The 12,979-nt window shown below is 49.7% G+C and overlaps 1 protein-coding gene across 3 annotated transcripts in view; it reads right to left on the bottom strand.

Annotated features, from left to right (window-relative positions):
* LOC137332280 (myozenin-2) overlaps positions 1 to 12,199 on the bottom strand; it is a 37,275-nt gene extending 25,076 nt beyond the window's left edge. The window contains exons 1-2 of one of the 3 annotated variants that reach the window (XM_067995987.1): positions 11,966 to 12,195; positions 665 to 774 (exon numbers count right to left, since the gene is read on the bottom strand). In XM_067995987.1, coding sequence (XP_067852088.1) covers positions 665 to 743 — 79 coding nt within the window. In that variant the 5' untranslated portion in view covers positions 744 to 774; positions 11,966 to 12,195. Of the gene's footprint in view, positions 1 to 664; positions 775 to 11,812; positions 11,917 to 11,965 lie in introns of those variants that run through there. The other 2 variants (XM_067995988.1, XM_067995989.1) reach the window with 2 other exon arrangements.
* Between the last annotated feature and the right edge of the window lie 780 nt (positions 12,200 to 12,979).

Genomic DNA, 12,979 nt, shown 5'->3' with positions numbered 1-12,979 from the left:
GCACAGGGCCACTGTTAGAATTTAACCAGCCCACCAACATCCCCCACCAGGGCGCCTGAGGAGAGAATTTGAATTCAGTTCAAAAAAAATAATCTGGAGATAAAAAGTGACCATGAAGCTCTTGGATTGTCATAAAATTCTAACTGGTTTCCTGATCTCCCTTTAGGGAAGGAAACCTGCCGTCCTTACCCGGTCCGCGGAGTCTATATGTGACTCCAGTCCCATGCCGACGTGGTTGACTGCAATCTGAAGTGGCCTAGTTGAATCAGGGACGGGCAATAAATGCCGGCCTCGCCCGCGACGCCCACAACCAGGGAATGAATTTTTAAAAAAAACAGAGAGTGCTGGTGAGTTTCCTGCTGCTGGTTCCTGTAGGGGCCACCGTACCCATTGGGTTAATGGTTTACAGGATTTGTCTGGGGGTGAGTGGGCAGCCCCCAGTGACAGGACCAAACCCCTTCCAGGTGGCAGGCAAGTGAGTCGGACGTCATCAACAGTGCCCTGGAGCGGCCTGGGTTGAGGTGTTGGGTTATGAAGTCTGCGACGGAGGGTTCGACTCGAATCGGTTCCAACTTCAGTTGGAGTCAACTTGGCCCCAAGGACACTCAGCGGTGAATGCAGAGAGAAGAAATGCAACGAGTTACTGATCTGGACACCCCTTTACCTCCTGATTCTCCATGGGCCTCTCTTGCGATGGCTGCCGCCTTCTGTTTCCTCTCCTTGATCAGCGAAGCGTAAGACATGGTTCCTGTCGGTCTGTTCAGCAACGAGACGCTGAGGAAGAGACGGTAGACCGAAGATGTTGGCTTGGAAATTGGTTGTAGGCCTACCCAATATTGGGCCTTGGGCCTCATTTACATGCAAGACAGACCAGCCTTACAAAAGAAAATCTAACATAATAACCCAAAAATGTGACATATGTACACAGAATATGATAATCCAGCACAGTTCTAGGGGTTATTAACATCAGCATAAACAAACCCACACTGCCAGAATAAACATGATTTAGTCCTGGATGTGATTAACAGCAGGATCTGCCCTGTAGCTAAATGTGAACTCGCTGGTGTGTCAGCAGGATGGATGAACGGGTGAATCCTTTCGCGCACACGGTACATGTAAATGGTCTTTCTCCAGTGTGAACACGTTGGTGTGTCACCAGATTGGACGAGGCATTGGGCCCTCCCATTTGCAAATACAAGGGGCCTCTTGCCTGTTTCAGGCTCAGGCCCCTGTATGCCCCTTTTTCTGCCTTCACCAATATGGCGGGCAGCGCACTTCCAGTGCATAATGAGCGCGCCATCTTGGATGCCTAAAGCGCCCGTTTTATGGGTGAAAGGTAGGCATGCAGCCAACGAATTTCTAGGCTGTTGTATTTGTTCTTGGCTGTTCCTAGGCAGCGCTCAGTGAGATCGGAGAGTGAAAATTCAAACAAAAAAAAAAACAAGCATTCGGGCAGTCTCATTACAAGTAGCCATTTTTCATGAGAGAGCATTCGCAGACTCCTCAACCAAGTGAGTCATCACAGCCAGCCCCGATCTTGCCATGCAGTTTCCAGCGGAGGTCACTGGACAAGGATTGGGATCTGGATTCTGCTCGAACCTTCCCCTGTCCGTTGAAGTCAATTGTAGCTGAGCTCCTTTAAGATATTAAAGGCCCACGTGTTATTTCGGCCCTCATTGCACCGTGCACACTCCCTCCAGGCCCGAGCAGCAGGACAGCGGTAAGTTCCAGTACAATATCCTGCACGCAGGCAAAACCTGACCGCTTGTATGCGAGCGATTCCCCCCGGCCAGCTCAGGTTTCCCACCGTAAGCAATCTTTAAAATAAGGACCTGAACAAGAGCCATGAATTTACTTTGATATTTATGAGCAGCTCCCGTCTTTAAAACTGATGAGGTCGAGTGTTTATCTCTATTCTTAATATTCTTTTCTCAAACAGGCTGGAAATAGGCAGCTTGCAGTTTTATATTTTTGCTTTGTCAGTCGTGGGTCAGCATTCTCGACCTTGCCGGACGCAAATTGGCTCCCACGTTTCCTACATTACAACGGTGACTACACTTCAAAAACTACTTCATTGGCTGTAAAGCACTTTGGGACATCCTGAGGTTGTGAAAGGCGCTATATAAACTCAAATTCTTTTTTTCTTTTCTTTCTTTTAACCTTCGTTTAACCTCACTTCCTCCACGGCCAGAGGACACTCTTAAAGGGACAGTGTCTTCCGATAACCTTTTTTTTCACAACTCAAGAGAAAGACTCAAGAAAGCACCAGGGTTGTAAAGAGTAGGAGAGAAGGCGAGATAGATCAATAAGTAATGGTTTAAAGAACAAACTTCCATTTAAACAGATACTATCATAACCTCAGGACATCCCAAAGTGATTCACAGCCAATGAAGTACTTTTGAAGTATAGTCACTGTTGTTTTGTAGGGAAACAGATCTAGCAGCTCAAAGTTGGGCATCCATGAGGTGCTGTGGGCCATCAGCAGCAGCAGAATTGTATTCCAGCACAATCTGTAACCTCATGGCCCGGCATATTCCTCACTCTACCATTACCAACAAGCCAGGCGATCAACCCTGATTCAATGGGGATTGTGGAAGAGCATGCCAGGAGCAGCACCAGGCATACTTAAAAATGAGGTGCCAACCTGGTGAAGCTACAACTCAGGACTACATGCATGCTGAACAGCGGAAGCAACATGCTATAGACAGAGCTAAGCGATTCCACAACCAACGGATCAGATCAAAGCTCTGCAGTCCTGCCACCTCCAGTCGTGAATGGTGGTGGACAATTAAACAGCTAACGGGAGGAGGAGGCTCTGTGAACATCCCCATCCTCAATGATGACGGAGTCCAGCACGTGAGTGCAAAAGACAAGGCTGAAGTGTTTGCAACCATCTTCAGCCAGAAGTGCCGAGTGGATGATCCATCTCGGCCTCTTCCCAATATCCCCACCATCACAGAAGCCAGTCTTCAGCCAATTCGATTCACTCCACTTGATATCAAGAAACGGCTGAGTGCACTGGATACAGCAAAGGCTATGGGCCCCGACAACATCCCGGCTGTAGTGCTGAAGACTTGTGCTCCAGAACTAGCTGTGCCTCCAGCCAACTGTTCCAGCTACAACACTGGCATCTACCTGACAATGTGGGAAATTGCCTAGGTATGTCCTGTCCACATAAAAGCAGGACAATCCAATCCAGCCAATTACCGCCCCATCAGTCTACTCTCAGTCATCAACAAAGTGATGGAAGGTGTCGTCGACAGTGCTATCAAGCGGCACTTACTCACCAATAACCTGCTCACCGATGCTCAGTTTGGGTTCCGCCAGGACCACTCGGCTCCAGACCTCATTACAGCCTTGGTCCAAACATGGACAAAAGAGCTGAATTCCAGAGGTGAGGTGAGAGTGACTGCCCTTGACATCAAGACAGCATTTGACCGAGTGTGGCACCAAGGAGCCCGAGTAAAATTGAAGTCAATGGGAATCAGGGGGAAAATTCTCCAGTGGCTAGAGTCATACCTAGCACAAAGGAAGATGGAAGTGGTTGTTGGAGGCCAATCAACTCAGCCCCAGGACATTGCTGCAGGAGTTCCCTAGGGCAGTGTTCGAGGCCCAACCATCTTCAGCTGCTTCATCATTGACCTTCCCTCCATCATAAGGTCAGAAATGGGGATGTTCGCTGATGATTGCACAGTGCTCAGTTCCATTCGCAACCCCTCAGATAATGAAGCAGTCCAAGCCCGCATACAACAAGACCTGGACAACATCCAGGCTTGGGCTGATAAGTGGCAAGTAACATTCGCGCCAGACAAGTGCCAGGCAATGACCATCTCCAACAAGAGAGAGTCTAACCACCTCCCGTTGACATTCCACGGCATTACCATCGCCGAATCCTCCACCATCAACATCCTGGGCGTCACCATTGACCAGAAACTTAACTGGACCAGCCATGTAAATACTGCAGCTACAAGAGCAGGTCAGAGGCTGGGTATTCTGCGGCGAGTGACTCACCTCCTGACTCCCCAAAGCCTTTCCACCATCTACAAACCATAAGCCAGGAGTGTGATGGAATACTCTCCACTTGCCTGGATGAGTGCAGAAGCTCGAAACCATCCAGGACAAAGCAGCCCGCTTGATTGGCACCCCATTAACCACCCTAAACATTCACTCCCTTCACCACCGGTGCACCGTGGCTGCAGTGTGTACCATCTAAAAGATGCACTATAGCATCTCGCCAAGGCTTTTTCGACAGCACCTCCCAAACCCGCGACCTCTACCACCTAGAAGGACAACGGCAGCAGGTGCTTGGGAACAACACCACCTGCACGTTCCCCTCCAAGTCACACACCGTCCCGACTTGGAAATATATCGCCGTTCCTTCATCGTCGCTGGGTCAAATCCTGGAACTCCCTTCCTAACAGCACTGTGGGAGAACCTTCACCACACGGACTGCAGCGGTTCAAGAAGGCAGCTCACCACCACCTTCTCGAGGGCAATTAGGGATGGGCAATAAATGCCGCCCTCGCCAGCGACGCCCACATCCCATGAACGAATAAAAAATGAACATGGCAGCCAATTTGCACACAGCAAGCTCCCACAAACAGCGATGCGATAAAAAGTGGTTTTGGCTGAGGGATCAATATTGGTCAAGACACCGGGAGAACTCCCCCGCTTTTCTTCAATTAAGTTGTACGAGGCCAGATTGAGGTTAGATGTCGGGAGGTGGTTCTTTCCCCAGAGAACAGGCTGCCGGCTTGTGCGGTGGATGCCAATTCGCTCGGGTGGAGATCACCTCATAAGAAAGGTAAGCAATGTAATGCGTAGAATTCTGGGGCCAGAGAGATCTCCTGGACTAGTTTCGATCGCCGGGGGTGGGGGGGCCAGGGGGCGGAGAGGAATTTCACAGATTATTTTCCCCCAAATTGGCTTGGTTTTTTTATCTGTTTTTCACCTCTCCCTGGAGATCACACGTTTTTGGGATGGGGCGGGAGAGTGTGTATATAGTGATGCACAAGGCATCACAATTGTGTGGGACAGGCTGGATGGACCAGAGGGTCTTTCCCTGTTCGTCATGGTCCGTATGTTCGTAGTGCCATGGGATCTATGACATCCACCTGAAGGGGTAGATAGGCCCTCAGACTAACATCTCATCCACAAGGTACCACCTCCAACAGTGTAGTCTTCCCTCAGTACCGTACTGAAATGTCAGCCTGGGATGCATGCTGTAGTTGGCATTGAACCCACAACCTGCAGACTCAGAGGCAAACAGCAGTTTTTCCCCCCCTCTCCAATATTTTTATAACTAATAACCAGAAGTGTTCAAAGAAAATCAAAAAAAGCACACAATTCTTTTTAATGCTCCAATGGTTTTTCTCCTGGGTTTTTGCTCGCAGCAGTGTCCTGGAGATTAATCTTCAATTCCTGGAGACTCCAGGGCAAATCCTGGAGGGTTGGCAACCCCTAAGTGGATTGCAAAAAGCCTGCCACCTTATTGGTGTTCGCAAAGACTCTCGACATACAAAATACTTTTAACGAGTAAATGTCCAGAGAACTTTCCATTTCAATATCAGTAAGTGTAATCACTTAGGACCTTTCAGTTATTGACAGCCTCAATGAACTATCGCTGGAATTTAACGGTTTCTATGGCAACTATTTACACGCGGCTGGTGGAGCTCCTCAGTCAACTACCAGGTAACACTGAAGAACCAGAAAGTTTGGACACTCTGACCGTAGATTGTAGGATGAAGGGCAATCTGAGGGAGGTAAGGGGTTAACAGTTTTGAGCTAGATTAGGAGACGGTGCAATGAGGCTTGATTTCAATGGTCAGGATGCAGCGAGGAGGGAGAGTGCATAGGCCGGGTTATTTGGAGCTGAGTTAGAACAAGAAATGAGAGTTTAAAGGAGCATTGAACAATATCAATAAAATAGGGAAGAAAAGAAAGACTCGCATTTGTATAGCGCCTTTCATGACCTCAGGACGTCCCAAAGCGTTTTACAGCCAATGAAGTACTTTCGAAGAGTAGTCACTGTTGTAATGTAGGGAAAAGCGGCAGCCAATTTGCGCACAGCAAGATCCCACAAACAGCATTGTGATCACGATCAAATAATCTGTCTTTTAGTGATGTTGGTTGAGAGATAAATATTGGCCCAAGACACCAGGGAGAACTCCCCTGCTTCTTTTTGAAATAGTGGCCGTGGGATCTTTTACATCCACCTGAGAGGGCAAACAGGGCCCTCGGTTTAACGTCTCATCCGAAAGACGGCACCTCCGACAGTGCAGCACTCCCTCAGTACTGCACCGGGGTTGTTAGCCTGGATTATGGGCTCAAATCTCTCGAGTGGGACTCAAACCCACAATCTTCTGACTCAGAGACAAGAGTGCTACCCACTGAGTCATGGCTGACACCTAAGAATGGTAGTGATGGAGAGAGAGGTTGGAGCAAGTTTGTCTCTCAGAGTGCAATTCATCTACACATGGTGCTGCTAAATTGCCAGTTGACCTATAGTGCCCTCAGTTTCAGGCGGTTGGGATTAACCAGACTGAGACAGCGCTTTAAGTGTAGACATAATCATGTCAGACCTGATCACCATGAGTGACACAACAGGACTGGTCAAAGGTGGGTGAAAAGCTCCCAGTCAGACTGTGTCACCGTCTGCAGTATCTCTATCAAAATTCAAGCCTTGACTAACAATAGTGAGACTGCAGTTTGGGAAATGTTTCATTCATTCGCAGCAGGGGCAATAGAACAGTGCTGTTATTCAGTGGGACGCATCTGATTGCTCTGCGTGACATCTAACTAACGCCTGTGGACTCTCCCTCTTGGCATCTTGCATTCATCCATGATTCTTCATCGCATCACGATCGAAAAACGAACCCTTGGAATTTCATCGCTGGCTACTCGATGTTGCATCTCCTCAAAGGCGCCTATTCTTCAGCTGGTGAACCTTTGAAGCATCAAATCCCATTGGCATTCTCCAGACAGACGTAATGGTAGTGAAAGGCTGTGAATTACAAACTGAAACCCCAGCAACCACGACTCAGGAATGGCAATTTGTTAGGGAGCTTGCAAATGTTAGGCAAGTCAGTCGGTACAATGGCCTCCCCTGTCTTCGTTCCTACGCAAAGGGACCTTTACTCTGCCTCGAACCCCCTACCAAGGCAGACGGATGCTGAGATGGAAAGTCCCCAGCAATAACATCACTTGCTTTGTGTCGGCCGTGGCTCAGTGGGCAGCACTCTCGCCTCTGAGTCAGAAGGTTGTGAGTTTGAGCCCCACTCCAGAGACTTGAGCGCATAATCCAGACTGACACTCTCAGTGCAGTACTGAGGGAGCGCTGCACTGTCGGAGGGGCAGTACTGAGGGAGTGCTGCACTGTCGGAGGGGCAGTACTGAGGGAGCGCTGCACTGTCGGAGGGGCAGTACTGAGGGAGTGCTGCCCTGTCGGAGAGGCAGTACTGAGGGAGCGCTGCACTGTCGGAGGGGCAGTACTGAGGGAGTGCTGCACTGTCGGAGAGGCAGTACTGAGGGAGCGCTGCACTGTCGGAGGGGCAGTACTGAGGGAGTGCTGCACTGTCGGAGAGGCAGTACTGAGGGAGCGCTGCACTGTCGGAGGGGCAGTACTGAGGGAGTGCTGCCCTGTCGGAGGGGCAGTACTGAGGGAGTGCTGCACTGTCGGAGGGGCAGTACTGAGGGAGCGCTGCACTGTCGGAAGGGCAGTACTGAGGGAGCGCTGCACTGTCGGAGGGGCAGTACTGAGGGAGTGCTGCACTGTCGGAGGGGCAGTACTGAGGGAGCGCTGCACTGTCGGAGGGGCAGTACTGAGGGAGCGCTGCACTGTTGGAGGGGCAGTACTGAGGGAGTGCTGCACTGTCGGAGGGGCAGTACTGAGGGAGCGCTGCACTGTCGGAGGGGCAGTACTGAGGGAGTGCTGCACTGTCGGAGGGGCAGTACTGAGGGAGCGCTGCACTGTCGGAGGGGCAGTACTGAGGGAGCGCTGCACTGTCGGAGGGGCAGTACTGAGGGAGCGCTGCACTGTCGGAGGGGCAGTACTGAGGGAATGCTGCACTGTCGGAGGGGCAGTACTGAGGGAGCGCTGCACTGTCGGAGGGGCAGTACTGAGGGAGCGCTGCCCTGTCGGAGGGGCAGTACTGAGGGAGCACTGCCCTGTCGGAGAGGCAGTACTGAGGGAGTGTTGCACTGTTGGAGGGGCAGTACTGAGGGAGCGTTGCACTGTCGGGAGGTAGTACTGAGGGAGCGCTGCACTGTTGGAGGGGCAGTACTGAGGGAGCGCTGCACTGTCAGAGGGGCAGTACTGAGGGAGCGCTGCCCTGTTGGAGAGGCAGTACTGAGGGAGCGTTGCACTGTCGGGGGGTATTACTGAGGGAGCGCTGCACTGTCGGAGGGGCAGTACTGAGGGAGTGCTGCACTGTTGGAGGGGCAGTACTGTGGGAGAGCTGCACTGTCGGAGGGTCAGTACTGAGGGAACGCTGCACTGTCGGAGGGGCAGTACTGAGGGAGTGCTGCACTGTCGGAGGGGCAGTACTGAGGGAACGCTGCACTGTCGGAGGGGCAGTACTGAGGGAGTGCTGCACTGTCGGAGGGGCAGTACTGAGGGAACGCTGCACTGTCGGAGGGGCAGTACTGAGGGAGTGCTGCACTGTCGGAGGGGCAGTACTGAGGGAGCGCTGCACTGTCGGAGGGCCAGTACTGAGGGAGCGCTGCACTGTCGGAGGGGCAGTACTGAGGGAGTGCAATAACCAGTGTAGATCTAACCCACACAGACTGAGTTATCTCATCTCAGCTGGGACCTGCAATTAGTCTCGGTGCCTCCGGTCTAGGGAAGTGACAGAAAAAGATCTACTGAGATTTCCATTTCCTGATCGTAACTTAGTGACGTGTGTGTGTACGATGTTGTATGACAGTCTCTAGGCTCACACATCAGGACTGACCATTATTGTAAGGATATGGAGGTGGGCTGGATCCTGTGGTACTGTTTCCCTGTGTGAGTCACCACCTTCAGTACATGAGCTTTCTTTAAATATCAATTGTAAACAATTTTACAACACCAAGTTATAGTCCAGCAATTTTATTTTAAATTCACAAGCTTTCGGAGGCTTCCTCCTTCGTCAGGTGATCACATCGTTCACCTGACGAAGGAGGAAGCCTCCGAAAGCTTGTGAATTTAAAATAAAATTGCTGGACTATAACTTGGTGTTGTAAAATTGTTTACAATTGTCAACCCCAGTCCATCACCGGCATCTCCACATCATGACTTTAAATATCAACACAGCAGGTCAACTCTAAGGAAGGAATTACATCGCTGCAACTAAATCTTTATTCCGAAAGTAGAGGGAATATTTTCCGATTACATGCTCCCAGCTGCGTGTATATTGTGAGGGGGAATTGCGTGCCCACGATTTTTGAAAAATCGGTTCTGGACAATTGATTTTCCAGCAGGCAAGTCTCTGGGCCAGGAGATTTACGTTCTGTTGTTCAGGTGATCTTGGCCAGGGTTTTCTGCCTCGGTCTTCGCCATCAGGGATTTTTCCGTTCCTTGAATCGATTGGGGAGAGGGAATCGCGGGCTAGTGGTTTCACAAGCCGTGAGGCCTGTAAAGCTCATTCCTCCGATCCACAAGAATAAACATAACAATTCTGATGATGGTTCTGAGCCGAAACATTGACCTGACCTCCTCTTTCGGGGCTGCCTTTGTTACCTCCAGACTGGATTATTCCAATGCACTCCTGGCCGGCCTCCCATCTTCCACCCTTTGTAAACTTGACCTCATCCAAAACTCTGCTGCCCGTATCCTAACTCGTACCGAGTCCTTTCACCCATCACCCCCGTGCTCGCTGACTGACATTGTCTATCGGTGCAGCAACGCCTCCATTTTAAAATTCTCATCCTTGTTTTCAAATCCCTCCATGGCCTCGTCCACCTCCCTATCTCTGTGACCTCCTCCAGTCCTACAAACCTCCGAGATCTCTGCGCTCCTCCAATATTGACCTATTGTGCATCCCCGATTTTAATCGCTCCACCATTGACGGTCGTGCCTTCAGCTGCCTGGGCCCTAAGCTCTGGAATTCCCTCCCTGAACCTCTCCGTCTCTCCGCCTCTCTCTCCTCCTTTAAGACGCTCCTTAAAACCTACCTCTTTGACCAAGCTTTTGGTCGCCTGTCCCAATACCTCCTTATGCGGCTCGGTGTCAAATTTTGTCTGATAATTGTTCCTGTGAAGCGCCGTGGGATGTTTCAGCCGCTATATAAATGCAAGCTGTCATTGTTGCACTCCCAGCACTTTCAGTTTCAATGGTAGCAGCCAGTGCAGTGATTCATTCTTCAAGATGTTCCAAGCAATAAGATGCTATGAGAGGGTGATATGGGGTGTGGGAGGTGGGGTGCAGATTTAAGGAGTCAGGACTCCTGGAGTAGAGATATGTCAAACCGAAGCAGATAATGGGAATTCGGGCACAGAAATCAACGAGTGACACAGGATTTTCTGTCCGTTTCTATTTAACGGGAGAGAAATCACGTCTGGCCCGCAGGCTCGAATTGCTGACACCCCCTCCTGGATTGTTCACTGGTTAAATCCACCCCCCATGTAAATACGAATATCACAGTACTGTGATTCCTGTGTTAAATCAGCAATGCCATTTTAATAAAAATTCATTCTCAGGATGTGGGCGTCACTGGCAAGACCAGCATTTATTGCCCATCCCAGCTTACCCTTGTATGGTTTGCTAGCCCACTTCAGAGGGCAGTTAAGAGTCAGTCACGTTGGTGTGGGACTGGCGTCACATATAGACCAGACTGGGTAAGGACGACAGGTTTCCTCCCCTAAAGGATATTTGTGAACCAGTTGGGTTTTTACGACAATCCGACAGCTGCAGGGACATTTTTAACTGATAACCAGCTTTTTATTTCCAGAGTTTTAAAATTGAATCAAAATTCTCAAACTGTCGTGGTGGGATTTGAACTCACATTCTCTGGATTATTAGTCCAGTAACATAACCACTACATTCGCACACCCATTTTAATCCAATAATGTGTTGCGTACTCAATGACTCACAAGGGCTGACTTCGCCTGGACTTAGGGAGCGCAGCTCAGGAAATGGGCACCTCCAGCCCCCTCCATTTCTTGTCTGTTTAAATTTCCAGATGGACCGCAGGGCCGTGACTTACAGATCAACACAGCCTTCAAACACGGCTCCTCGTTAGGAAATACTGACCGCAGCGATCAGACCGATGATCATCTCATTAAGGTGTCAGCTGTGGCTCAGTGGGTAGCTCTCTCTCTCTCTCTCGCCCCTGAGTCAGGAGGTTGTGGGCTCGAGCCCCACTCCAGAGACTTGAGCCCATAATCCAGGCTGACCCTCCCAGTGCCAGTACTGAGGGAGTGCTGCAAAGTCAGAGGAGACGTTAAACCGAGTCTGCCCTCTCAGGTGGATGTAAAAGATCGTATGACGTTATTTTGAAGAAGAGCAGGGGAGTTCTCCCCGGTGTCCTGGGCCAATATTTATCCCTCAACCAACATCACTGAAAAAACAGTTGTTATCACATTGCTGTTTGTGGGGCCTTGCTGCACACGAATTAGCTGTGTGATTGTAAAGCACAATGTTGTGAAAGGCTCTATATAAATGCAAGTTCGTTTTTCATGAAACACCCAATCTACAAACAAGGAACTAGCACAGCAGAAATGTATTTTATTTTACCAATATTTATACTGCTTTAGACATAACTAATTAGAACAGAGCCTCACTGTCGAATCTTATGGTCTGCAATGGCATTGAGGTGGGATTCAAAACATTTACCTCTCTTCAAAACATTAACCTCTCTTTTCCCCTCTTCACCTGTGCTTCCACTTGTCTCTAATTTAGATTCTCGATGAGCCACAATGAGCTGGTTGAAGAGTTAAAAATACAACACGAAAGCTCTTGCAGTTGGAAGGTTTCGCGATCTCCTACCTGGATTAGTTGCTTTTGATTCGAGTCTCATTTATCCAGAGCCCCGTTTGAATTTTTCCGGTCTTGTTAACTCTTTTCCCCCCAAGTCACTCCTGCGCTCACCGTGCAGTGAGTGAGTGTGCAGAGTCTGGTCCTGAGCCTTTTCTCTAGCCTCTCCCAGCCTCAGAGAGCAGGGACCAGCAGATTCCAAGTGCTTCTCCACCCTACATCATAGACATATATTTAGCTGGAGGAGTCTTTGCCGTCTCTCGCCTACGATGTATTTGAGCAGCTGGCTCCTGCTACGGGTGAAAACTGCAGTTAGTTAATTAAAGAAAACTAATGCTGGCTGTCCGAGTGGAACAAAACGTAAGCACGCGGGGAAGTTTCAAAACAGAAGATTTCAGCCCGTCGAGCCTGTTCCCTCCCACAGAGTACGCACGATTTACACTGTGAGGCCGTCTGATTAACTTATTCGCATTTGATGAGAGAGGCAATTCAACACAGGTAAAGCATCTGAGAAAACCCAAACTGACAACTGCCTCCAGAAATATTGCCCTATATCCTGAACCGCAGGACTGACTGGGCCATCTATCAGTGTCCTTCTGACCTTCCGTGCCCACTTCTAATCAGATTATCATCCAGCTCGTTTTTCAGGGCGCTCATTACATATAGAATTACATAGAATTTACCTCACAGAAAGAGGCCATTCGGCCCATCGTGTCCGTGCCGGCTGAAAAAGAGCTATCCAGCCTAATCCCACTTTCCAGCTCTTGGTCCGTAGCCCTGTAGGTTACGGCACTTCAAGTGCACATCCAAGTACTTTTTAAACACGATGAGGGTTTCTGCCTCTACCTCACTTTCAGACAGTGAGTTCCAGACCCTTACCACCCTTCTGATGAAAAAAATTCTCTTCAGCTTATGTCTAATCCTTCTACCAATTACTTTCAATGCCCCCTGGTCATCTCACCCTATCAGCATATCCTTCTATTCCTTTCTCCCTCATGTGTTTATCAAGCTTCCCCTTAAATGTAT

This window comes from Heptranchias perlo, chromosome 14 (assembly GCF_035084215.1).
Source record: "Heptranchias perlo isolate sHepPer1 chromosome 14, sHepPer1.hap1, whole genome shotgun sequence".
In the NCBI taxonomy this organism is placed as follows: domain Eukaryota; kingdom Metazoa; phylum Chordata; class Chondrichthyes; order Hexanchiformes; family Hexanchidae; genus Heptranchias; species Heptranchias perlo.
The sequence above is the reverse complement of the archived record's forward strand: the minus strand, read 5'-3'. Positions and strand labels throughout refer to the sequence as shown.